Raw genomic sequence first — 27,980 nt, 5'->3', positions numbered from 1 at the left:
GATATCCATTGCTATAAACAGCATCAAGACGATTATCTACAGAATACATTTCCAATAATAATTATTATATTTCAACGTAATACAAGAAAATTTATTTTTAATGATAAAACAAGTTTTTAAAACAAATTTATAATAAAATCCATTCAAAAATACAGCAAAATTATGACGATCTCTACAGCAATATAATAAAGTTTGTAAACAAATAAGGGTAATGACGTCATGACTGGTGACAGTGGTTTGAATATTGGAACGATCGGTGCAGTGCACTGGTGTAACCAGTCTTAATATTGGAACGGTCGGTGCGGCAAACCAGTGTAACCAGTGACACCGGTGCGAATATTGGAACGTGCCTTTGTTTTTCTTTTCCCATGTGTTTACGCCTGAGCAACGAACGGTATTACGCAAGCTACATCATCAAGCTGTTGTAAAGCTGTGAGAAATGAATAATTTTGATATTCTTAACGTTTCACGCTAGTGCGTTTCAATAATTATTGATGTTGTTTTCCCTAAGGAGGTAATTATGCTAAACTGATAAACTTAATAAACAAACTTTTTTTTTTTTGTTCTTCGATTCCTCCCCTCTTTCTCTTTTTTTGTAAGTTAATTGTTCTTTAGGCCACTTCATGATTACATATTCTTCTAAAAACTTCAATTTGAATGCAATGTCGAATGAGTTCATCAATAATTTTTAGAATTTAATAAAAATGCATCAATGTCTTGAATATATATGTCATGATCTTGGCCAAAGGATACTCTGAGAAGGTCTTTCCATTTCCCTTCTTATCTTCAGTAAGAGTTCGTCCCGAATAGGGACGAAATATATAGTACCTCCAAAACCCGATCCACCGTCTCCCCTACATTTTTAGTGGGGGTGCGTGTAGTTCCTGGGGTGTTAAGTAATCCGAAACTAATCGACTAACCACTGTCACAGAAAAGGGGGAATTGCAACCTGCCGGGGTCAACTAGCTTTCAAAAGATATCAGAAGAGACTCACTCTACATTATGCTTTTTCTCCTTCTAAGAAAAACTTAAAATATATTTTTTTTAAACTCTAAAACGGCTTTATTTATTTTCAAAATGGTTTTATCATTTTATTTAACATGCACTTTTTCTAATTACATCTTGAATTGTTTATTATTTTGATTTGATTATTTAGAGAACTAATAATAACCAGAGTATTTAAATTTATAAAATTTTACTATGTAGTCATATGAAAGTAATTCATATAAAGTAACTACATTAAAAATAAATTTATATTTTCTCTATAAATCAAATAAAGTTTGTTAGTTTTTAAAAAAATTGATTTGCTAATTTGTAAAATGTTTAATGTTAAAGTAACATCTTGAGTTCAAGATTTTATTTTTTATTACTTATTTAATTTTTTCTTTGAATTACAATTCAAATACAAATATTTTTCATAACCTTTTTTTTAATTTTAATAAATTTTTTTCAATTTTTTTTAAAGATAGTTACATTGTTTTGAAACTAATTAAATTCTACCACTTTAAAAAACTATGTTGACATTTAATCCATTGTTTAAGCAAATATGTTTTCTTACTGTGTAAATTCGATTTAGACTTAAATATTTGAATTTCGCAATTTGAATGCACTAAATTAACCTGCACTAGAAACTAACTTCATTTTAATTATTACTTTTGCTAACTACATTTATTATTATATAAATAACTCCGAATTGGAATTATGATTCGATTTTAAAAAATAAACACCGGGGATATTTGTTATTTGTCACAAATTGAAACATCAAAATTAAAAATTGTTCGATTTAATGATCACAAAATTTTAAATCATATTAAGACAGATCTAGTTTCCGATTATATCACTTAACTTATTCTAATAACTTAGCTCGGATACATTAAAAACTTCACCCACAAACTCATATTCATCATTTTTACTTTCATTATTTCTACTTAATTATAGTTACTTTAAAAACTTATCACCAAAGATATTATTTAACAATAATGCAAGAAGAAAAAAAAAATCCTTATTGATCTAACACAGTTATTTAGTATAAATTTATTAAACTGCATATTTTGAGAGCGCAGTTTTATATGAAGTTTATTTTAAAGGAATAAAGGAAAATATAACTTATTTATTAAAAAGCGAATATATTTTATTTATCAGCTTTTGGTTGTTAAACAGTATTTATATTTTATCAAATAATTTTTATCAAGTGATTACTTTATATTGTGATTACTTTATATAGTAAAGGAACTTCATTTTTAATTTTAAGCCTTTAACTTAAAATTATTATAACCATAATAATAATAACAAAGAATAATGGTAAAAGTGGGTAATAAACGCATTTTATGTGTAAATGCCGTAAATAAAAAGACAAATAAATAACTTACAAAAGTATAACTTATTTCTAAGAAGTTCCTTAAAAACCATCTTTGATAAGCTTTATAATTTTCTAAACGTAGAAGTAAAATTATAAGAAAATTGATGTAACTCTTTCATTTCAGTTTTGAGGGTTCATAAAAAATACCATCATTTCTATCGTAAAAATAAATTATAACATTTTCGACTAATAAGCTGAAGTGACAGTTTAAATTTATTTTTCTAATAGATTATTTCGATGGATCAATTAAAAACAACAAAATAAAACAATTCTATGTTACATTTTAATGTATAGATTTGTGAAGCTGCTCACTGTAATTATTATAAATATTTATCAAAATAATCGAAGTTAATTTATAAAAAAGTACGATACCGAAATTTTTGAAAGAAAAGGCATTTATTGATTTTCATTAAAACTTACAACATAACAACAGATTTAGACAAGTTTACTTTACAAAATTTTATCAAATACAAAAAATTATGTTTATCTAAGAGATATATTCATATAGATGGTATGCTGGCTAACCCTGGGAGGTTTTCGTGTTTTTCCCCTCCTTGTAATGCGGGTTAGTTTTATTATATTTCGATTAACTATAACTACACTAATTAAAGTTTGCAGTGCAGAAATTTCTACTCTCCATGAATGGCAAAGGAGGGTCAGGGAAGAGAAATTAAAATAACACATTGAATACATACTTCTTTCTATCAATATAGAAGAGTGAAAAATTGTGAATAAAAATTACATTATGCACTTTTAATATGAATTCTAAAAATTTCTCGATATTTAATACATAAGGTATTGCATAATTACTACACTTAATATATATTTTTAGAAAAAAGTTTTGAAAAGTGTATTAATTAGGAATTACAGATTATGGTTAAACCAATAAAAAAAGACTAATAGTTTCAAAATCTAGTGAATCAAATCTGAAAACATCAAAACCAGTTTGACTATCTGAAGTAACAAAGAGAAGCTTAACTTATAACTTATTTTTATTTTTTAATTTATCGTGATGAAATTTCGTGGTGTTTATAATAATCACATTTCTCATTCTTTCTATTTCATCTGGCAATCAAACTGGTTTCAATATTTTCAGTGTTGCGTTCCTAAGCAGTGCTTAATTATATTTTGATACCGTTTGTATTTTTCTCTCGTGAATATTAATTATGTCCACTAATGTTCTTTTACTTCCTTTTTTTTAAAGAATTTTACAATACATGTGTATATTTTCATATTTTTCTTCATTTACTGTTTTAAATAAAAATTTCATAATACTTTAATGTTCGTGTGTACTTACATTAAAGCCCTAAAAGCAGGGATAAGTGCTTGTTCATGTTTGGATGGTGTGTGGTCTTGTGTACTAGCTATTTTTTTTTCTCTTTACCATGGAAAATACAACTATCCCAGCTATTGGAGTAATTAAAACTATTTATGGAATGGAAAAAATTGCAGCCTTTTAAATTTTTTTAATGTAAATGTTTTTTTAAACCTACAAATGAGTGTACGATATATATTTTTTTAAAAAAAAAAGGAAAACTGCAGTTTTGTGATGCTTTATAGTACCTATATTGGAAGATCTTTATGTCATTGTCTCGATTTTAATTAATCTCACTTTATTCAGAAGCTAAATTTTTTAATTCTGAAATATCTTTAAAAAACAAAGAAAAAGGTTTAAAAAAAGGGGAGTAATGTATTTAAAAAAAAAATTCCACTCTCAAGATGAATAAAAACAAGAAAATTATTACTACTAAATAAATAAAATGTGTATAAAATGAACGGATTTTCAGCGAATACAATTTTCATAATAAATTACAAGCTTATAAATAAAAAGTAAGCTATTGGTTTTTAAAACGCCCCCATATCAGTTCTTCAAAAGGACAGAGAAAGAAAAAGATTTTAAAAAAGAGTTGAACTGGGAGAAAGCAAGACCACCTACGAACAAGATTAGACTCCAATCGTCTCTTGGGGGTGGAAGTTGTCTTGCTCTCTTACTCAAAGGTAGAAAGTGACTTGAGTTTCAAAGGCAATATTACAAAAAGTAATGAAGATAAAAAAAAAATTGACCTACATTTTCGTGGATAGGAAAGATTGAAAAAATTATTAGTATTTTTTTTTAATTGATCACTCCGATTCTTAAACAAGAAAATTTGATTCAAAGTATGACAAGCCCGCCATAGACTTTACATGTTAAAAGCAAAATTGAGGATTCTGCTTGGTTCAAAACTTTTTTCCCGGCAACCACGATTGGGGACCCGACTTTCTGATCATTTGAGCTCGCCCCGTGCTCTTTGCTCGCCAAGGTCATGATTATTCAGCGTTAAAAGTTTCTTCTTTGCTGTTACTACATTTTTGTAAAAAATCTCTTCCTAAAATAAATTCATCTTAAAAAACGTCTGTTTTTATTGCAATTTTCAACTATATTATATATTAGAATTTTTTTATTATTTTTTATTAGGAGTTTAGAAAAATTTATATGATTTAGAAGGGTTTCCCCCAGGGGTGCCCTTTCCCTCTTAACTGATGAGGACATTCCCCCTAAACTGGAAAGATATGCTCCCACATTTCTAGGAACAACCAAATTACAAAAAAAAGAAAAAGAAATTAAGCAACAATTTTTAGTTGTGTCTGATCTTTCTCAATTAGATTCCCTGTTAGGAACTTTATCTAAAACATTGTTTTCAAAAGACAAAATTAACATAGGGGAAAAGAAAAGATACCCATGCATAACTGGCATACAAACATGGTGATGTATTTTTTTTTTTAAATTTTAACCAATTTAACCATTTGTTCAATTCCGGCTATCAAGCTCAAATATAATGCTATTAAATATTTGTTAAAATTTAAATAATTATTTTGTTTAAAAAAATGAATATATACATGTGGATCAGGGCTCGAAAAACTGGCCATCCTCGGTGGTCAAAAATTCCTCGCGGACAACGTATTTCTCGAATCCGACATCCGCACGGACGGCTATTTTCCAGTTAAAGCTCATGATACATTTTCAATTTTTGTTATCTTACAAGAGTCTAGCGCCTCACTTCTAAAATGATCCTCTAATCTAGAAATCCCGTTAATTCCTTCGTCACTATTAGTATTTGTTACTATTAGTAACCTAGTATTTCTTTTATTGCTGTATAATGTAATCTTAGTAACTATTACTAATTCATTGTGCTATTTATATAAATGTTTGTAATAAATAGGAGAAAATTATATTTTTATTTATTTAGAAGCTACGGGTTAGTTTCAAAGAAGGACGGGTACATTGTTGGACATGCGGTCCTTGGGGACGGGTAAAATTTCTGAGTTTTTTCGAGCCCTGGTGTGGGTAGGAGGAAATTTTAAAAAATTTATATTTTTTTTAGTGATATATATTTTTTAAATTACATATTTTCATATACTATATGTATCAATTTACAATAATAATCTCAATGGGTGTTGATCTTATGATTAGTTTAAAAATATTTAAAAAAATGATGAAATATTTCATTGCAATATACAGTTAATTTTTTTCTTAAAAAAATCATTTGTTTAAAAGTATAATTCAAATTAGATAATTAATAAAGGAAACTAGGTACTAAGAATGGATAAGAGTGGTGTTAAATTACTATTTTCCATTAGCTGTATGGAAAATAAGTTGCTGGTAATAACTCCCATGTTAGAATCGCAGTGACACGGCGACATTGTTGCAGAATGTTACAGAGTTCTTGCAGAAAGAATCTCCCTTTGGAAAGTAAAAAATTTTGATTTTCTTTTCTGCATAAATTTTCGACATTTTTTTTCTCTGAAATTATATTTAAAAGATGCCTCTTCATGCATCAGAGGGAAAAGAAATGTTCTTATATTTTCGATTCTTATTTGAGAAGAAGGAAAAATAAAGAATATTGAAGCAAAAAAGTTATTTTCTGTGGAAATGTTTCAGCGATTTTTCCCCCACCCCAATTATACTCAAAAGATACCTTTTTCACGCATGAAAGGAAAGAAATGATAGTTATTATTATTTTTTTTATTACCTTTTGGGAAAAATAAAAACATTTTGGGTTTTCTTTTCTTTTACTAATTTTAAAATTTTTAATTATTTTTTTATGTGATGATGAATTATGAAATGCTAAAATATAAATAATTAGTTAGTGTGTTTTCCTCTTACAAAATGTGAGAATATCGCCAATGATATTAGAATAGAAAAAAGTATTACATATTCATTTTTTAAAAAATGCATACAATTTTATTATATTCAAATAGGCTTTTCTTTGTAATTACAATATTTCTGTTACTTTAAATTTAATTAATAACATATTAGTTATTACTAAAAGTATCTCGCATAAAGATATTAGTGCTAGAGAGGTTTGTCGCAGAAAGCCCATAAACTTCTGCCACAGGGGTAATAACTGTATTATGTTCTAGCTGTACCCATTTAGTTTTATGTTTATTTAGATAGTGCCATTCCTTGTGGCAGAATTTTTTTGGACTTTCTGCAGCATAACTTTCGAATATTTATATCTTTCTGCAAGATACTTTTAAAAATAACAAATGTACATGTTACTAAATTAAAATAACAAAAGTATCAACTTCAACAAAAAAAGAAACTTTCGGATCAAATAAAATAATTTTGTTAATTAAATATGTAATATTTTTTATTCTAATATTATGGGTTATATTCTTGCATTTTGTTGAAGGAAAACACACTAATTCTTTCCTTTTTCAAACTTTGTAAATCATCATCTCATTTAAAAAAAATTTTTAAAATTCATGAAATTCGTAGCAGTAGATAGAACTCTTGAAAAAAAGTTACTAAATGCGCTTTTTCGTTTCCAGAGTCGGTTGTTGTAATAAATAATATATTAAAAATATCGTATTTTAGAACTATGTAGAAATCAATAGTAATAGCTGCATTAAAAAAATTAGAACAAAATTTTCTGCAGAAAAGAAAAGCAAATTTTTTACTTCATTAGTCTTTATTTTTCATTGTTCTCATATGAGAATAGAAAAAGTAATTTTTTTCCACTCAGATGCGCGGGTAAGGCATTTTTTGAGTATAATTCGGAAGTAAAGATAAAATCTTTCAAAAATTTCTGCAAAAAAAAATCTTTTTACTTCCCAAGAGAAAAATCTCTATAAGAAATCGGTAACATTCTGCGACAATGTCGCCATGGGGGTGCCATTAAATACCAATACTGAAAAAACACTTGTTCTGCCCTGAGAAACTTACGGTCAATGTATTCTGATTTAAATTAATTTACTTTTTGTTGGATATCTAACAGACAAAATAATTCCCTATTGTTAAAATTTGAGGAACGAAAATAAACACGTTTTTTATTTGTTCATTGATCAGTTTTTTATAACCTTCATTAAACAGCCGGCCCAATTTTGGGTTTGGCTATTATTGTTTAACTTCCTAGCTTTTAAATTTTGAACCCAATCTAGAAGACAAGAGAACTCTTGGATCAAGTAATCTGAGAAATTTGCCTTTGTGGAGGACTTTTTGATGGAACTAACCTGTTTTTGCATTACATGGAGAAGGCAAGCTCCCACTAATAGTATGGCGGCAAGGGGACTCTTAACACATGATCCGTCTACCACTGAGGATATTTTACATCAGCACTGTGGTCTGTGTGAGCCGGGTGCAGAACTTGTATCGACCAGCCATTGCTGGGATTCAAACCCGATTCACCTTATTAGAAGGCGAATACTCTATCTCCTGAGCCACCATGGATGTGTTTTTTTATTTATTTTCTTATATACGTCGTTGAACAGCCAACCCAATTTTTTGGATTTACGACTTCTAATGTTCAACTCTGTAGCCTTGTAATTTTAAACCCAATTCAGAAGACAAGGGAATGTCTGGATTTAGTATTGGGGGAAATATGCCTTCTTGGAGGAATTTTTGATGCAACTAACTGGCATTTGTGTTACATGAAGAGGAAAACCTCCCACGGTTAGCCTGATGGCAAGGGAACTCTGACCCATGATTCGTCTCCCTCTAAAGATATTCTTAAGTCAGCACTGTGGTCCGTGCATGCCGGGTGAGGAATTCGAATTTTAGCCATTGCTGGGATTCGAACCCGATTCACCTGATTAGGAGGCGATTGCTCTATCCCCTGATCCACCACGACTCAAAAGGTCTTACTGACAGTTTGTAATAATTAAATAAGTACGTTCATTTATGAATGAATTTACTCCTCGTATTATTTAAATTTTGTGTTGAAGATATACTAAATATGGCCGAAAAGAATAATCCCAACTAAAACAAAAATCCAAAAAGTATCCTCCTCCAAAACAGATTTTAAAATCTTAAGTCATTAGCCAAAAAAAATTTTAGCCTCAAACTAAACCATGTGTGATTATCCTATTTGTCATTTTTGTTAATGCCATAATGAAACATTAATGATGTAATAAATTTAGCTGGAAAAATATCTCCCGCTAAAAGAGATTTCTAAAATCATCTCCTTCTCAAATATTAAAAAATAGTGCCTTAAAAAAATCAAAAATATTTCTTAAATATCTAATTTAATGTCTTAAAAGTATAAAATTGTATAAATTATTTAAAAAAGTATCTTCCCGAAAATAGCTATGAAGACTTTCCCTATGGGCTCCTGATATGATGTAAATTTCAAAAGTTATTCTTTTCTTACATAGTTATAGAAGAAAATTTGTAATTAGATTTTATAATGAATGCCATTGAGTTATTTTTTTAACTCAAGTTTTCCATTTGCATACATCTAAATTTCTTCTTTTGATCTACAAATCCTGGTCGCTTAGTCATCACGGCATATAAAAATTTGTAGCTAATATTTTAGTAAAATTTTATATGCTTGTTTCTGAAAAATTTTGCATTTTTGTAGAACCCTGACTTTTACGTAAGTTATGCTGATATTCCAAATTGAAAAAACTATTCCAATAATGTCATAAAAATGGTATATATTACATGAAGAAAAAGGTGGTGTTTAATTTTACATTTATTTCTCTGGTAAACTTGAAATTTTTTCACTCGAGGATATCTTGAAACTCTGAAAAAAATTGGCAATCCCATTACGTATCACTAATGTCTTCATTTTCAGTTATGAAAAAAAATCTGTTTGCATAAATGAAAGAACAAACCATTTTATGAATAAATACCTTCTCATTTTAAAATCAAATTAATGTTTCTGTTGAAATTTAAAACATTCAAAATTCTATTTTAATTTTCAAATGAAAGAAGGTTTCATTGCATTCATCTTATAAGTCATCGAACTTTCACCAAAATAAAAATTCTTTCCTTGTGTTTTTTTTTTTTATAATCAAACTAATGTTTGCGTTTTTGCTGAGGAATTATCCTAAACCAAGCAGACTATTCTAAAGTTAATTTTCATTGATATTTTATCTCTTACTTTAATTCTTCATTTACTGTTATTTGATTTCCAATAGTTATTTCTGCTTGTTTTGATTTAGTTTGCACTTAATTGCTACTAAATTATTGAAATATTTATAAATTTGTATAACTTATATTTTTTTAGGCAAGCATGGAATCAAATCAAGTACCAACAAGTAACTTTATTAAACTCTATCAACATTACATAACAGCTGCTATTGATCTTACTGCTGGATCTGCAGGTATTTAATTGTGTGTTTCATATTTTTAATGTCTCAGATTAAAAGTAATAAAGTTTTTTCATTTAACTTTAGCTCTAAAAATTGCATAATGTCAATATTTGTTCCTTTTTTTTAAATAATTTAGTTTCTTGTTAGAAAGTTCATAAATTAGTATGTTTTGATAGAGCACTGGTTATAAAATGAAATTTTATATAAATCTTTCAACATATATGGCCAAGTAAAGTAAATTAAAGATGCCACAAGCAGCAGAATAAGTGTGCAAGAAGACGTTGAAAACTCATGTTAAATGTTCTTTTAAAATAGAACTTAAAAAACAAAAAATAAGCCTTGTTCCTGATTTTCAGCACCCATGCAATATAAGTCTTACCCAAGACTAGCCAGTTATGTCAATGAATGGCTGTGTGGAGATCTAAATGTGAAGTATAATAATGTAGATGCCAATCTGAAAGCAAATTTACTCTACATACAGTGAAGCTTGAATAGCTTAGCAAAAACAATTATCAATTTTAATATTTAATAAACTTAACAAATTGCCACTGCAATCATATTTTGTATTAATAATTTGTAACCTATCCGATTTAATCAGAACAAGCAACCTTCTGTTCTGACTATAGAAAAGTAACCAACTAAACATTAAAAGAGAAAATCAAATGAGGCCTTGATGAAATGTGCTGAACTGCATCTAAATTTATGAGCAGGTCATCTTTTTTCCTTCTTTATTCACAGTAGAAATCATTATAATTTATGTAATTGTTTTTGAGATTTGAAATTTTTGGTAAACTATTTAGAGCTAAAATAAGTGAAAGAGAATTAAAAGTTTTATGTTAAGTATTTTAGTTATACTTTTTAGGTTGATTTATTTTTTCCTCTTGCAGGTGGTGCTGCTTGTGTTCTTGTAGGTCAACCTTTAGACACAATAAAAGTGAAGATGCAAACCTTTCCTCATTTGTATAAAAACAGTATTGTATGTTTTAAACAAACAATTTTAAATGAGAGAATACGAGGCCTATATGCTGGAACTGTACCTGCTTTAGTTGCTAATATTGCTGAAAACTCTGTTTTGTTTTGTGCTTATGGTGTTTGTCAAAATGGTGTAAGAATGTTTACCAGGAAAGATAGCATTGCAAGTTTAAATCCTCTAGAAAATGCTACAGCTGGTTTTTTTGCTGCATTATTTTCTTCTGTTACGCTTTGTCCAACTGAACTTATAAAATGCAAGCTTCAAGCAATGCGAGAAGTTCAAACTACACATTCTCCTCAATCAAATCAACAAAAAATACGAATGTGAGAATACTTTGTAATTCTGGTATATATTAATATATTTTAAATGGTATTCTTAAATTTAGCCCTCTAACATTCACTCAAAGCTTTAAACATCTCACCTTTCAAAATCTTAAGTTAAATTTGAGAATTAAGCGTACTCCTAGCTACTAAAAAATAATTTGAAAATTTTTAATAAACATATCTGAATGTAAATACTCCTAGGCTTTTTTAAATTTAAATATGTTGGAAATAAAAATTTTGTGCAATTTCGGAAAATTTGTTTTAAGTTTTTGTTAAAATAATTTTATGCATACCTGTATGTTTGGAAGTTCTCATAAGCATAATTTTAGAAATATGTTTTAGTTTTAGATGAGCATGCCCCACAGCTGCCATCTTTCTACTCCCTGTGAGAAATTTTTTTTAGTGGTTAAAAGTTTTATGCTTTAATGTGTGATTCTTTGTTTAGTAAATTAGATATCAAATCTCCCTGGAAAATCATCGTTTGCTTCCAGTGTGGCACTGTACTGGCAACTGCCCTGGCCTATCATTAACATGCTGCAGCCCTCGGCCTTTCCAGTCGTCCATCTTAAGTGTTTAAGGTTTCAAAATGGGGAGAAGATTTTCCAACCTTGTTCCTGCGCACAACCTGCTTGTCCTGATCACCTTTTTTGCCTTGGCGCTTCTTTTAAGCAGCTGCTGGTTGATCGGGACTTTCTGCAGATATATAGGGAACTGATGCGACAGGGCCTTCTGGACCTGGTCTAGACGTTCTTCTCCAGCGGGACGTGTAACAAAAACAACAGAAGTGAAAGTACCAAAATAATACAACTGGACTTAAACTATCAAGTTTCATAATTAAAACATATTTACTATACTTGTAAAATGTGCCTTTTTCTTACATCTGTTGGCACATTGAATAAGATTCTATCAACAAAAAAAGTTTGTTACCATATAGTGTTAATGATTTCAGTGTAATAATTTAATTTATTCTACATAATTTAATCATTAGAAAATTTTAAAACTTTGATGGTGATTATTGTCTTTCAAACTCTTGTATGTGTGGGATTCCTTAATCCCAGAAATGATAAGTTCACCTACTTTAAAAATGTCTTTTACAAATTCAATAGGGAGTTTACAGGGTATGTCAACCATCAAAGCTGTCATAGTTAATATTAAACATATTCATAATATTTCTACTTTGTTTCAGGTTCAAAATCAACTATACTTAGATTTCTAATTTAAAAATCCATCTTGATTTTTTAAAAAAAATAATGAAAATTATGTTTGTTGGATATTTCCCTTAGTTCAAAATATTTTAAATCTACTGTTTGTAATTGATATTTAATTAATTTTTTAAAACTTGAGTGAATAATTCAATCTTGTTTAAAATAATCATGTGGTATAATACATACAAACTAAATTTCCTTAGAACTTTATAATTATTTAAACAAATGAAAATACATAAGAAATTCAGCTTTTCTTAAATAAATTTTCCACGTCTAAATAAATAGCCTTAACTAAATTGGAAATTTAAACTGAGCCAAGGATGGTGCCAGACTGCTTGACAAGGGGTCAAGTCTCCCCCGACAAGGGGGCTCAAACAAATTAATTCAAAATATTTAAATTAAAACATATTTTATACTTAACATTTTTTTCCAGCGTGTTTCTAAGAATCTAAAATCACTAATATTGATTCCCTAATGTGCAGATTCCTTTTAATGTAAATTTAAATGAAAAAAAATTTCTGTTATCAATGTATTTTGCACTGTATGGTGCAATTTACCATACATAGTAAGCTTAAAAATTACTTTTGTAATAAAGAAAAATAGCTGTAGCAGTAACCTCTATTTCAAAAAATTTCGACGCTTCTTACTCTCATAACGCAAAAATTGTTCGTTAATAAAAATTTGAATTTTCATGCAGATTTAACAAAACATTTAATTTAAGGAACATTTTGAGATAAAATGTTATTTTATTATGCATCGATTGGCTTTTGAATCATTTAAATGTTTCGCTAATAAAGTTTTAAGTACATTTTTTGCATCCATGTATTCTATCTAAAGATATCATGCCCCGTTTTGAACGAACTTCGAAATGGTTAGGCCCATGAAATCGTAAAATTCTAATTTTTTTAAATTCTTACATAGTATAATTTTACGGACAAAAAAGGGCTATTTTAATCAGGGGAGTAGATGTTAATATATATTGTAAATAAATACAAAGAGACTTTTAAAATTTCTCCTTGCAATTCCTTTTTCTTTTCAAAAATGCTTTTAAAGTGGACATATATGTCCGGCAAAATGCTAATACAGTACAGAACCCGTTATCCCGAAACCGGAAAACCAAAAAATTGGAACGGAATTCGATAAATTTTCCCGCCATTTTTTTAAAAAAATGTTTTTTTCCTCACAAGATTTTAGGATTTTTCTTTCTTTTTTGAAATGTTACCATCATTTTAGAAATAATCATTAGTGTATTACTTCATCGTTTTTTCTTCTTCTTAAGATTATTTCCAAATATATATACAGTAGGGAACCGATTATCTGGAACGATCAGGTCCATCGATATTCCGGATAACTGGTTTTTCCGGTTTTCTGAATCGCTACAAAAACCCGTTTTTTTTATAGTTAAACCCAACTAAAAAAAAAAAAAAAATTGGAAATAATCTTAAAAAGAAGAAAAAACGATGAAATAATACACTAATGATTATTTCCAAAATGATGGTAAGGTAAACATCTTTCAAATAAGAACGAAAAATCCTAAAATCCTATGAGGAAAAAATTTTTTTTTTTTTATAATGGCAGGAAAACTAATCGAATTTCATTCCGGTTTTCTGATTTCCGGATAACGGGTTCTGTACTGTATATATTTTTTAGTTAGGTGTAACAATAAAACAACGGCTTTTTGTAGCGATCAGAAAACCGGAAAAATCAGCGATGGTCCCGATCGTTCCGGATAATCAGTTCCCTACTGTATCTCCATTTGAGAAAAAGAGTATTTTAAGTCCATAGTATTTGTATTAATTATTAATACAAATACGATGTATTAATAAAAAGAGTATTTGTATTTTAAGTCCATCGGCTTAAAATTCAATATAGCTTAAGATTCAAACAATATAGCTTAAATTTTTAATTATTTTTCTACTTACAAATTTTAAATTTGCGTCCGAGAAACAAATATTAACTAACTTACATTTTTTTTAAAAATTGCCACATATGGCTGATGTTTGTCTGCCTATGTTTTCGTTTTTCTGCAAAGCTGAAAGCACATTTTCTACCAAGATTTCTGTTTCGCCCTGCAGAAGTTTTTTACATATTGACATATGCCTGCAACGAATAACCTTTCACACAGTTAATTAATTATTATTTACCACATATCAAAGCGAAACATTCTTTCCTCTATGATTTAAATTTGCTTTTGCTTTCATAGTTACGAATTTTAAGTCGCAAAAAATGGATACTAAAAATTAAGAAGCTAGGGGACCAAATTTCAAAAAATAAGAGTTTTTTTTTCTTAGGACTTATTTGATCAATTTTGCTTAAATTTTGTATTTTTACATTTAAAATTGCATACCTTACATTTTTTAACTTTCTCGACTTCCCTTAAGTAAAGTAATAATAAATGTTTACTGAAAGTTTTATTTTGCATGAAATTATCTTTAGAAAAACAAATAAGAATTGATTGATCTGATTAGAATTGAATGCAAAACTTTTTCAATTCACTTAAAAAAAAATTTTATAAAATGAAATATGCAGAAACTAAAGTTAACATTAAAGGGTCCTAACTTTCAAGCGCGCTCCTGAAAAAACTATTAAATTTATTCCAATGTTTCCATTTATTTTTTTGCGCACTGTACATTCATTTGAAGTATATGTCAATATTGCTGATAATAGTAAAATATTTTTTCATTTTTATATAGAAAGGTAATTTAGCTGGTGGTTATCCATATATATATATGCTTTGATAATTTTAAGGATTAAGATTGAAAGAGGAAAATAAGGTGAAATGATGTTCACTTTCAATATTAATATCAGATATAAATAAATAAAAACATCTTTCATTCTGTCCACTTTTGTTAATTTCATAGTAATAGCTTCGAAATAATCGCTCGATGATAATATCTCAATCTCGTCATACCTCAAGAAGGTTTTGCGTTTTGATTGAATCAAAATTTTTTTATATAATTGCAAAAATTCGTTTTTCAAAGGTAATGCCTTGCAAAAAATATAGTTTTAAATAATTATAAAATGTTTAATATTTTTATTTATAATATGCGTTAGAAAAATTCTGAAACCCGATTTTGGAAATCCCAGGGTAGTAAATGGCGACTGATGCACGTTAAATCTGTCGAGTTGCAAATTTCTCCATGTTCCCATAACAAATCAATATCTCTGGGGGTACTTATTCAGGAGTTTCCTTGTCTTCTAGATTGGTTCAAAATTACAAGGCTACGGAATTGAACATTAGTAGTTGTAAACCCGAAAATTGAGTTGGTTGTTCAACGGCGGATAAAATAGCAAGATATACAAACTTTTATATAATTTTATGGAAGGTAATTTTAAATTGGAAAATACAAAATTTGAATGAAATCTGTTGAATAATCCGAGATAACTAAAATTTTAAGCAAACTGACTTTTTTGAAATTTGATAACTCAGAAACTAATTGATCAATTGCTAAGAAAGTTTGTATTTTGAAATTAAAAGGATGTAAAAATATGCAGAACATACAATTCAATATATTTTATTATTATTTAATAAACTAATAACAAATAATTATTTGAAATTATTTTTGCTTAAGGATTTGTGTATGAAATGTTTTTTGTAATTTTATGCAAACATTTTTTAACACACTCAAAAAGTTCTCGAGATAATGGGCTATAATCGAAAAGTGAAGTTAAAATTAAAGGACCCAGACTTTCCAACTCTCTCTTTGCCATAACTTCAGACCATATCTTCCTCATTGCGGCTGTTTCCGCATTTTGAAAATTAAAAACCCAAAACTATAGACAAACTTGTATATTTATCCAGAACAGAATGCTCTTTACTGTTCATTTTCGTAACTTAAAATATGGTATTGACTTTTTGTACGTGAAAATATGATTAAATCAAAAGTAATCAAGGTGTTCCCTTTTGTACATAACATGCACTGTACATAAAATAAGTCAATGAGAAATGTTATGTTGATTAATATATGTTTTAAGATATTGAATTCGAACAGTTTAATTGTTTTTTTGAATCAATCAACAATCTTTTTACTACTAAGAAAATGATTTTGTTGCCGTTTTTCTTTTTTCCCTTGAATCCGTGTAAGTAAATGATTTCCAACATTTAAAAGTATTTAAAAAAGAAAGACGAAAGTATTAAAAAAATTTATTTTATTCTTATACTTTCATTTTGCTTGAATATTTCCAAAAGCAATTATGTGATTCCATAAACCATTGATAAACACATTACATGATAAAAAATTGGTAAAGAAGAGGACCTGGGTTTCTTTCTATCCCTCAGGCTTTTGTCAGTTATTCCCCCAGCAATGAGGTATCCCCTTTCTCCAAAAGAAAGAATAGCAGTTTGAAAGATAAGTTTCCAAGAAGGGTGAGGTTGTGTGTGAGGGAAAGGATTTCTAAGGGAGATCGAAAAGTCGTCAATTTCACCCATGTCTAATCGCATCCAGTCTCTAGTTTAACAATGTATGGACAAAGTTATGAGTAGTGCAGTAAAACTACAATTACATAGAATTTATAATATATTTTACTAATTTTTTGTTGCTAATTCTTAAAAATAAATAAATAAAAACTAAAAAGTCAACTACAAAATTTTTATTAGGCATTTCTAAATTAATTTTTGACATAATTTAGAAAAAAATGTGACCAGACTATTTTCTCGACTAGACTTGAAAATTTTCCCGATGGGGGGAGGGCTGACCATGCCCGACAGGGGTGCAATTGCCCCCCCCTGACCCCCTACTGGCGCCGCCCTTGAACTGAGCCACTTTAAAAATAATTATTTCAGAACATTACTATTTTTGTTCATTATAAAATTATGTATTTATTATTTTACTTTGAAGTTTTGAGTTTAATTTGCATGTTTATATTATGGATTTTAGAGGTCCTTGGCTTTTGACTAAACAAATTTTGAAATCTGAGGGAATATCTGGATTCTTTCGAGGATTTGGTCCAACAGTTGCCCGAGAAATGCCAGGATACTTTTTCTTTTTCGGGGGGTATGAATTGAGTAGAATTCTTTTAACCCCAACTGGAAAAAAAAAAGAAGATATTGGTAATAATATTTTTCACCTTTTATCATTTTAGATTGTTTTAATTATTATAATTATAATTACTGTCTTATGCAGGTCTTTTACAAACAAGTATTGCTGGAGGAATAGGTGGTGTATGTTTTTGGCTTGCTATATTTCCTGCTGATGTTATTAAATCCAGGATTCAAATTTCTACCTCATCCAGTTCAATGGTTTTGATCACAAAGGAAATAATTCATGCTGATGGTATGTAATATTAATTTATTAAAATTTGGTAAGGTCATTTTTCCAGCTTTATTTATTTTTTTTATTTATGCATATAATTTTGCATCAGACTTAGTTTAAAATACAATTTAATTTCATTAGTTTGAGTATGTAACATTACTTAAAATAGGTTCAATGTAGCTGCTTTGTGTTCTTATGCCTTTAAAACACAGGTGCCAGTTTTTCTTATTTCTAAGGGAAATTAACCTTTTTTTCCTATTCAATTCTTATAATTAAATTTTTATAATTTTCTAGGCTGAAAATTGGACTATTAAAAAAAATAGTATGAAAAGTTTGTTTAAAATAAATGTTTTGCAATGAATTTTTTGGGCAAGTGATTCTTAAGCTGATGAAATTATAAGCTAAGTTTTACTTGCACTACAATTTGTGCAAAATAGAGTTGAAAACACTTGCTGAGCAAAAGCGCAACAAGTGTAATAGAGTTATAATGGTTGAGTAGGTGGGCAACAGATGTGATTCTACACTTTTAGTGCTATCTCAATAAGAACTGGTTTACAATGATGGGATTCACTGAGTACAATGATAGATTTTGAAATATTTATTTTATGTAGTCATAGATCTTTTTCAGATATTACTCGATTCTTATCCTGTGAGCTCAGTAAAGTTGTGTGGGCTGCATAGAGAGGCAGCCACTAGAAATCCACTCCCTTTTAGTCACTAATTTTTTCCCCAGTGTTATAGAGTGATATTGATTGGATGGCCAAGCACTTTTGAGGTTATCTTGATCACAATGACTAGTTCTAAAAAAAGCCATTGAAATTTTTAAATTCCATTACTTTCTCAAGCTCAGTATTACTGTGAAGGCTCTGTGTAGGGGTAGTCTTTTTAACTCTATCTCTACTTTTATCGTTAGTTTTTTGATCCAGCGCTGTAGAGTTGTATTGAGCAATTGATGTAGATAAGGGTGACTTCTATGACATGTTTTTGGGATGTGCTAAATAGAGTCTGAATAAAGCTAACTGTGTAATTTTGAGTTAGCCCACTTGAAAATGCTCATTTATTTTTAACTCAAAAGCAAAACAATTGTTGTAATAATTTTAGTCTGTACGGGACAGGAATACAGGATAAATAATCAGAAGACATTTTTTAGAACAACCATTTTTATTATTATTTTTTATCTGTTTTTTCTCTCGTTGCCATTTGCAACTCTTTTAAAAATAAGATGAACAGACCTATGACATTCCTACAATACTCCCTCACCAGTAACTGAGTTACGATGCAAGGCAAATATGTCAAATTAGTCATATAATGATAATATAACATAACATATATACAGTTCAAAATTATACTACATAATGACACATCATAATACAAAAACATGTATACAAGATATTAATATTACATATATACAAATTATACCATTCTAAATTCTAGTTTCAATACAATAAAAAAATATATATAAAATAAATGTATATGTATCTAATTAATACAGTTTTGCTCTAAAAAGCGAACAGGCTTTTTTATTTTTCTGCCATATCTAGACATTTTAACATTTTGTATGAGATTGTCTGCATTTTCTTGTAATTTATTCGATGTTAAACATTTGTTAGGTTTTGCAGTTTTTAGGTTTTCATCGTAATCTGGAGTCTCATCTTCAGAATTCAGTAGATACGCTGGTTTAAGCCTGTCTATTGAAATGCTTACGTTTTTTCCTTTATAATTAATTGCAAAATACTTTTCTGTCTTATCCATCACTTGATAGGGTCCTTCATAAGGAGACTCTAATGGCTTCCTGACTCTATCAATCCGCATAAAAACTTGTGAACATGAACTTAAATCTTTGTGCACAAATACTTTGTTCCTTTTGAAATATTTTGACTCTAAAGATTTTAATGTTTCCATTTGATGTAGAAGATTGTTAGTAAAGTTTTACGTGGATGTTGTCACTTTTGAGTTTTCAAAAAATTCACCAGGAAGTTTAATGCATTTACCATAAACCATCTGAGATATTGAATAGTTGGTGTCATCGCGTAGAGCAGCTCTGTAGGACAGGGTTCCCACGGTCCTTAAAAGTCCTTAAAAACTGCTTAGTTTTTATTTTGAAAATTAAGGGCCCTTAAAAGTACTTAATTTTGATTCATGGTCCTTGAAAGTCCTTAATTTTTAGTATCGCTAGTTGGTTGTAACAATTTTTTTATCTTAGGAAAATATCCACAATTAAAAAGTACGTCTTTTGCCTAGAATGAGACCCTGCATTGAGGGTAGAACATTTTGAATGCGTGTGAGGATGGGGTAAGGCGACCATTTGTACTGATTTTACCAGTACAGTCCTGGTTTTCAGGATGTAAGGCATTAAACAAAAACCAGTACGCGAAAAGTACTGGTTTTAGATTAGAAAACATTAAGACAAAAAAAGTTATAAAATAAAAATAATAAAATTAGAACTGGCAATCCTGATAATTCCATGTAATATCGTCAGGTGTCGCATGAGCAGGACCGCCACGACGTCATACAAGCCAGTGGTGGTCTGATGTACAGTCCGCAAGAAAAAAAAAGATATCATCCTGAATAACTTTTGTTCTAATGATCGGATTTTCACGAACTAAGTGTCAATCTTAATGGTTCCTGGGGATGACCTCAAATATGCTAATTAATTAGTGCTAACTATTAATTAAGTTACGAAAACAGACACAAAAACGTACTTTCTCTGAATATATATATATATTTTTTTTACATATTTGGAATCTAGACACTTGAATTAGGGGGGGGTAGACAAAATTTAAAAAAAAAATGGATCGTAAATTGGGTCGCAATAAAGGTTTATATATTTGGCGATAGTCCAGAAAACCGCCACAAAAAGTCGCCTGCGCAAATTAATATTTTAAGATAACCCATTGACTAATTCAAGAGAGGAATGCTTAATTTTACTAGGTTGCTAGGCAACCAAAATCTGACCGTAAAAAATTTGAAATAAAGTTCTGTGATTGCTTGGAGAGGTTTTATTAATTGTTAATAGAAAATATCTCGAAGTTTCTAGGCAATAGGCAATTTTTAAGCTGATTTCTGTCCGAAAAGCAAAAAAAAAAATTATTTTAATCCCCTTTGAAAAGAAAATTTGAATCGATTTATAAATTATTTATTACGTTCTAAGTTTTTGGAATTTAATCACATGAACTTTTTATCTGATATTATTTAGATTATGTTGTTTTTGCTATATTTATAAGAAGATTTCATACTAAAATCAAATTAACATAACTTATTATAGCTATATACAAAATTTTAAGGATTATCATTTTTACAGCTTTAATCGAGTCTTCTAGGCAAGAAAGTTTGAAGGGAAAAAAATGCTTGAAAAATAAAATGTAGATTGTATAGTAATTCTAATGCACATTCACAGAGTTTTCTTTTTTTGTTTCTAAAATGTTACAACCATTTTTAGTTTTGTATCAAAGTGACAAACCCCTAGTACCATTTTTAGCTGATGATTTATTTACTCTGGTGAAAACAATCTTGGAACATTTTAAAGTTTTGAAACGGGAGAGGTGTAAAAGTATAGATTCCATATCATCACTTTGTAACTTCAATTTCACAGATGTAGTACAGTTTAACTGTACTGCTAGGATTTCCATTGGCTTTATTGGAGATCAGTTGCTGAAAAAAAAGCTGGCCAAGAAAGAGGCATCAGACAAAGATGTGTTGAACCTAAAAAGTGACTGTCAGCAGTTTATTTTTAAAATGTTACAAACATTAATGGAAAAGTGCCCTATTTCCTACGCTGTTGTTAGAAATGCTTCTTGCTTTGACCCAAATAAAATGGTTTTGCAGCCCATCAAATATCAAAAATCACTCAAAAGTATTTTATCATATTTAGGAGAAAAGAATCTGATACATTCTAAAAATGGAGATGAAATTTTACTTCAGTTTAAAGAGTTTTTAGATGAAGTTGTAAAATGTTCCCTTTCTAATTTCAAAACCTTTGATCATAAAGAGCAAAGGTTGGATGAATTTTTATATCAATATTTTTCAGTTGATAAAGAGAAATATTCTAAACTGTGGGGTATTGTCAAAATAATTTTAATTTTATCTCACGGTCAAGCCACCATTGAAAGAGGATTCTCAATAAACGAAACTCTAGAAATAGAGAATTTAAAAGAAAGCAGTCACATAGCACAACGAATGATTGTCGAAGCTGTTATGGAAGCAGGGGATGTACTCAATGTACCCATCACCAAAGAAATGAGACAATCAGTTCAATGTGCGAGACAAAAATATCTAAATTTTCTTGACTCTCAGAAAAAGGAAAAGATGGAAGAACAGACCCATAATAAAAGAAAACAATTGATTGAAGAAATTGATTTCCTCCAAGCCAAAAGAAAATGCTTTAAAGAAGATGTAAAAAATATGCATTAATCGTCTGATGCTCTTGCTGATGAAGGAGAGAAGAAAAAAGACATTTCACTCTTTTTAAAATCAACTGTCCTAAGAAAAGAAGCAACAAGAAATGTTTTTGAACTGGAGTCCATAATGGAAACTATTTCTAAAAAGCGTGAGGAACTCAATAAATGTGGATGATATTTCATTATTGTGTAAAATTATTGCAACTCTTATAAATAGAATTATTATATCAGTATTTTCAATAAAGTTTTTTTTTCTAAGAAAGGTAAATAACTTACTGTGAGTATAGAATTTTTTCTTATTTGATGATGAATAATCATGCCATTCGTAAGGTCCTTAATTTTGAAGAAAAAAGTCCTTAAAAGTGCTTGATTTTTGCTTTGATAAAAGAGTGGGAACCCTATAGTAAGAGTTTCAGACCATTTAGTAGAGTTGTGTGCCTTTATTGCAGTTTTCAGTGTACAATGTTGACGCTCAATTTCGCCATTGTACTGAGGATGATATGCAGTTGTTCTGTTGATTTTTACTCCACATAAGTTGGTAAGAAATTTAAACGTTTCTGAGTCAAACTGTGATCCTCGATCGGTAAATACTCAGTATGGCACTCCAAAATCCAAATCTAACTATCCAATTTTCATAGAAACATCTGGCGACTGTTTCAGCTTTGATATCAGGTATAGGAACTACTTCTATCCAGCTTGTAAAACGGTCAATACAAGTCAAACAGTATCTGTTTCCATTGGATGGAGGTAATGGTCCAATTAGGTCAATATGTATCTCGTTAAATCTTTCATCGGGTTGTTGATATTCTCCAAACCGGGATTTAGTATGTTTTGAAATTTTGTATTCTTTTGGCAATCAATACAGGATTGTGCCCAAGTTCTAACATCTTTTCGAATTCCAGGCCAAATAAATCTTGACGTTATCTGTTTGATAGTTGATCTGATTCCTGGATGAGATAAACCATGTATCTGTTTGAAAATAATCATTCTTGAATTTTTAGGAATATATGGTCTAATTATATTAGTAGAGATATCGCACCATAGAAATTTACCAGACTGCAGTGGTTGTTGTTTAAATTTTAAGGTTGTGTCTGATTGCATTAGTTGTTTTAATTCTTCATCACTACTTTGATCATCAGCAATTTTGTCATAATCTACACTAGTTACTTCTTGAATTTGAGATAACGTGTCTGCAACAATATTATTTTTGCCAATAATGTGTTGAAAGTCAGTCGAAAACTGGGATATGTACTAGAGATGTATATTTTGTCCAGGAGATGCTTTTTCATTTTTTTGTTTGAAGGCAAAAGCCAGTGGCTTATGGTCTGTAAATATACTAAATTCTCGACCTTCTAATAAATGTTTGAAATGCTTTACAGAAAGATATATCCCTAATAATTCTCTGTCGTAGGTACTATATCCTTTCTGTGCATCATTTAATTTTTTTGAATAGAAAGCTATCGGTTTCCAAGCACCATTTTCGTATTGTTCCAATACTGATCTGATTGTGAAATCTGAAGCGTCTGAGCAAAGGCATAGTGGCAATTCAAACTTCGGATATGTTAGCAAGGCTTATTAAAAGAAAAGTTCTCAGTTCTCGTATAGTTTCTGGCAACTTGTAATTAAGGATTGCTTCCACTTTTTGGGAAAGGGGCTAAGATCCTTCCGAACTGATTTCATAACCCAAAAACTCCAATTTATCTACCAATTTATCTATCAATTTATTTGGAGATATTGATTCTGAGGCCATATTTATGTAATCTATCAAAAAGTTGTTTTAAATGAGATTGATGCTCTTCTTTGTTTGGAGATGCCACTAATAGATCGTCTAGATAAGGAAAAACGAAATCAAGTCTACACAGAACTTCATTTGTAAAACGTTGAAGGTGCATTTCTGAGGCCGAAACTCATAACATTGAATTCAAAGAGTGCGAAAGGGGTAATTATTACAGTTTTTTTTTTGTCCTCTTCATTTATAGAAAGTTGATAATAAGCTTTAAATAAATCAAATTTAGAAAATACTTTGGCGTCTTTTGAAATATGATGGAAATCTTCTATTCTTGGTATTGGATATCGGTCTGGTATTGTTTGGTCGTTTAGCCTTCTATAATCTCCACATGGTCTGTAAGACCCATCCTTCTTTTTAACCATATGTAAAGGACTTGCCCAGGGTGATTTTGAAGGTCTAATAATCCTGTTGTCTAGCATGAATTGAAATTCTTCTTTGGCTATTTTTAATTTTCTTTGGATCTAATTGTCGTGCCTTAGAAAACACAGGTTTTCCCTTTGTGGCAATAAAATGTCGAATTTCATGTTTAGCATCACTAATTAATAAGTTTGGCTTAGTTAAATTTGAATATGAAGAGAATAATTCAGAAAACTTAGAATTTTTATCCATAGTGGAAATTGTTTCCATCATGCATATTGGAGAAATTTCCCCTTTAACTATTAAATTGGTTACTCCATCAATCAATCTTTTTTCTTTAATGTCAGTTAATAAATTAAACTTATTAAGAAAATCGGCACCTATTATTCCTTCATAAATTTAGGCGATAATAAATGGGAAATTATATGAGCAGCGAAGTCCTAAATCAACAGTTAATATTTTGATACCATAGGTTGTAATCTCTGATCCAATTGCTGCAATTTTTATAATTGCTTGCACTTTGATAACTTTTATTGGCCGGTAGTGGTAATAAACTGACATCGGCTCCTCTGTGGATAAGGAAGTTTATTCCTTATCGACAAAGGCAAGTTCTTATCACATCCGGGTCACTAATGTGAGGATTCAATTTATCGACTATGTCAACTTTCATCTACCAAAAGGTACCTCATGATAGAATCCAGTTAACATGTATTATATCTAGTGATTTGGTATTTAATATTTATAGTGGTAGTTATGCCACAAGTCTATTAAACCAAACTTGCTAGCAATATTTACTTAATAATGTTTTTTAATTTTTTCTGTAAAGCAGTTAACATGTTTTCAGTGTGTTTTTAAATATATATGTAGTGATTAAAGTTTTTATTAATCAAATTATCATTATGACAGTTTTTGAGTTCTATGACAATTATGCATTTAATGATGTTTGCAGTAATTTAAATAATAATTAAAATACATTTTCTTTATGTGTGAAACCTTAATTAAAAATATGAAATTTTTTTTTTACATATTTATATGTTGCTTTTCTCTATCTTGTTCCTATGATAATGAGGTTTTTAAGTGTTATTTAATATTGTAATAAAATTATTACAGCTTGAGTTATTGATGTATATTTTCTAGGAGTTAAAGCCTTATATAAAGGCCTGGGACCTACAATACTTCGCACATTTCCAGCTAGTGGAGCATTGTTTGTTGCTTATGAATATACAAAATATTTTCTTCATTTTGTTTCTGGATGTCCTTCCAGTTCAGCATCTTGATGTTTGAAATTTTTAAATCTATTTCTTTATCAAAGTAGGGCTAAAACTAATGGTATGCTAGTTCTAAATTACTTATGAAATTTTTATTAATGTTCTATATTTTTTGTGATTTAATTAATTATATTAGTTCTTTTTTAATTAAACTCTTCAAATCTTAAAATTTCAATCTGAAATTTCAGAAAATTGTTATTTATTTATTGTTATCAATTTTAGTAATTTAGGTTAAAGTGTCTTAACCAACAAGATTTTATGATGTATATACCCAATGAGGTATATACCCAATGGCTATACGAGCTCAAAAGATCCTGCATAGAATATGGGTCAGTGTGTCAATCCTCTTAAGCATTACAGGCATGATGTCTTGGTGACTTATAGGGCTTTAAAGATTTTCCACACCAAGAAACTAACACTGACCTTAATTAATATCGTTTGCAAAAAATCATGTAACTTTAATAACAATTTTGGAGTCAATAGGAGGTAAACTCTAAGAACGCCCAACCTCTATCAGCAACCATTTTACTAAGGAATGGAGAGTGATTGCTCTGAAGAGGTTTCATTGTGTGTGTGTACACATATATATTCATTTCTTGGCTGTATTTAATCAATTAGTAGTCAAACAAATCATGTTACATGTAAATTACTAAAATTAAGTATATCTTTTACAAAACATGACAATTTCCAAATTTAAATAATTTTGCTATTCAATAAACTAAATTAGATTGAGAAGGATAAACATACCTGTTGGGGATGTTCATTACCTCCATGGATAAGTTATCTATTTAGTGTTATACAATTCCATCTTGTGCATTACACAAGCCATAACAAATATAATGTGTGGAGATTTTGCAAATAAAAAAAGTCGCCACAACAATCGTTTGTTGCCATCAGAAAGATAATCACTTTACATTTTCTTGTGAGTTCTATGCATAATAGCATGCTACTAGCCTTTTTCTCTGAATGCCAGTTGTCCTCTTCTCTCCAACTGGCATGCATGTCCAGCTCTGCAAGCTTAAAAAAAAAAAGCTTACTAAATGAACAAAACACACTAAACAGTCTTGGAAACTGAACCAAAAATAAATATGTGGTACATAACATGTGTTTTCTTTTTTTCTGGTTCCTGTATTAACATGTTTTCTTTTTAATTTGCATGGTTTATGTAAGAAGCATAAATTAATTCTGCAAAAGTAATTTTTTAACCATTCAAATTATTTTGCTGCGAACAAAATATATAAAAATCTGAATTCATAAGGTCAAGTGCAAAAATTTTCACCGTTTTTTTCAATTTACAGAAAACAGGCTGAATATAATAATTATAACATATTTGAATAGAAGTTATTTGGTAAAGTAATAATTTGATTCAAATTAGGCATGGTAAAAAAGATTTTATAAGAGGTATTTCTATGTAGTAGTATATTTATTTATTACTTTTTTATTACTTTATCCTTAACAATATTACTCCTTAATGGAAATGTCATTTTTCTGGATGTATTGAATTATTTTTTATCTTTTTCAGATCTATGCCAATGAAAAGTATTAAATTTCAATGAAAAGTATTACCTCTAAATTGATTGATGGTGTTAAAGTTAAATAGTCGTATTATTTTGTTGAATGTCTTTGAAATGTTGTAATTTATTGAATAAATTATTTAGTTTTTAAAAAAGATAGTTTTTATTAATATAATAACATTGCACTTAAAGAAAAGTACATAAAATTTGGGCAGGTTTTACCATGTGTGTGAGCTAATTTTTTTAAAATTGAGTTTAAGAGCAAGAAATCCAACGTCTAATTATTTATTTAATTTAAATGATTATTATGGGGATTATAAATAAACTACTTTAATTTTTTTTTCTTTTGACTTTCCTACCATCTTAAAAATTTTATAAGGAACTTATGAACTCTGAATACGCAGAGGAAATTATCTGTCTTTTTGAGGTTTCTTTTGAAAATTTAGTGTAAATGTACTTTTATTTTGAGTTAAAGGAGGGTAAAAATACTGATGTGTAATTAATTATTTTTTACATTTATGCTGAAGTATGCTTTTCAACTGTGGGAAAATGTGTTATATGTTTTTTTTTCTTTAAAAAAGAGGAATGTTTCCAAAGATGCTGAGCATGGGGAAAATCGTTTGAAGTTCATTTGACGCTCAATATTATCAATGTTGTTGTCCGAAATAAAAATAATAAGATCGCAGTATTTTGGGTACACAAAACTAATCCAAATATAATTCATAACTGATGTTGCAAATTTCGCAGAAGATTCGTTAGAAATTGTAAAAATTTTGTAGAACACAATAAAAAATATATAAATAGTGTGCCTGCTAGAATTCGTTATCACCTCAATAATTTCTTGTCTCAAAAATGGTACAAGATATGGGGAAAAGGTCATTATAAAGTTGTTCAACATCACCGTTTTAGCAAGAAAAAACACCTCTACAAACAGAAGGATTAAAATACATAGTTGTTTGGTTGCATCT

The 27,980-nt window shown here is 29.1% G+C and overlaps 3 protein-coding genes across 4 annotated transcripts in view; all 3 read left to right on the top strand.

Moving 5' to 3' along the window:
• The first annotated feature begins 231 nt into the window (after positions 1–231).
• On the top strand, positions 232–27,167 carry LOC107457036 (mitochondrial ornithine transporter 1). Of its 2 annotated transcripts, XM_016075073.4 has the most exons (7): positions 232–514; positions 9,850–9,946; positions 10,822–11,230; positions 17,313–17,485; positions 17,559–17,708; positions 25,368–25,559; positions 27,021–27,167. In XM_016075073.4, the coding sequence occupies exons 2-6, from the start codon at positions 9,856–9,858 to the stop codon at positions 25,505–25,507; spliced, it is 963 nt and encodes a 320-aa protein (XP_015930559.2). In that variant the 5' UTR covers positions 232–514; positions 9,850–9,855; the 3' UTR covers positions 25,508–25,559; positions 27,021–27,167. The 2 variants fall into 2 exon arrangements, with proteins under 2 accessions (XP_015930559.2, XP_087012084.1); XM_087155958.1 differs by lacking the exon at positions 25,368–25,559 and having other exon boundaries at positions 318–514.
• The window catches only part of LOC107443554 (protein Fe65 homolog), a 387,879-nt gene continuing 364,097 nt past the window's right edge, over positions 4,199–27,980 (top strand). Inside the window, exon 1 of the mRNA XM_087155955.1 lies at positions 4,199–4,212. The gene's annotated coding sequence lies outside the window, so the exon portion shown is untranslated. The remainder of the gene's footprint in view (positions 4,213–27,980) is intronic.
• LOC147801116 (uncharacterized) lies at positions 17,723–25,361 on the top strand. The gene has a single exon (XM_087155957.1). The coding sequence runs from the start codon at positions 21,108–21,110 to the stop codon at positions 22,095–22,097; it is 990 nt and encodes a 329-aa protein (XP_087012083.1). The 5' UTR covers positions 17,723–21,107; the 3' UTR covers positions 22,098–25,361.

The sequence above is a fragment of the Parasteatoda tepidariorum genome, chromosome 12, assembly GCF_982258835.1.
Source record: "Parasteatoda tepidariorum strain Cologne lab strain chromosome 12, Ptep-v5.0, whole genome shotgun sequence".
NCBI classification, from domain to species: Eukaryota; Metazoa; Arthropoda; class Arachnida; order Araneae; family Theridiidae; genus Parasteatoda; species Parasteatoda tepidariorum.
This window is presented reverse-complemented; position numbering and strand designations above follow the sequence as displayed.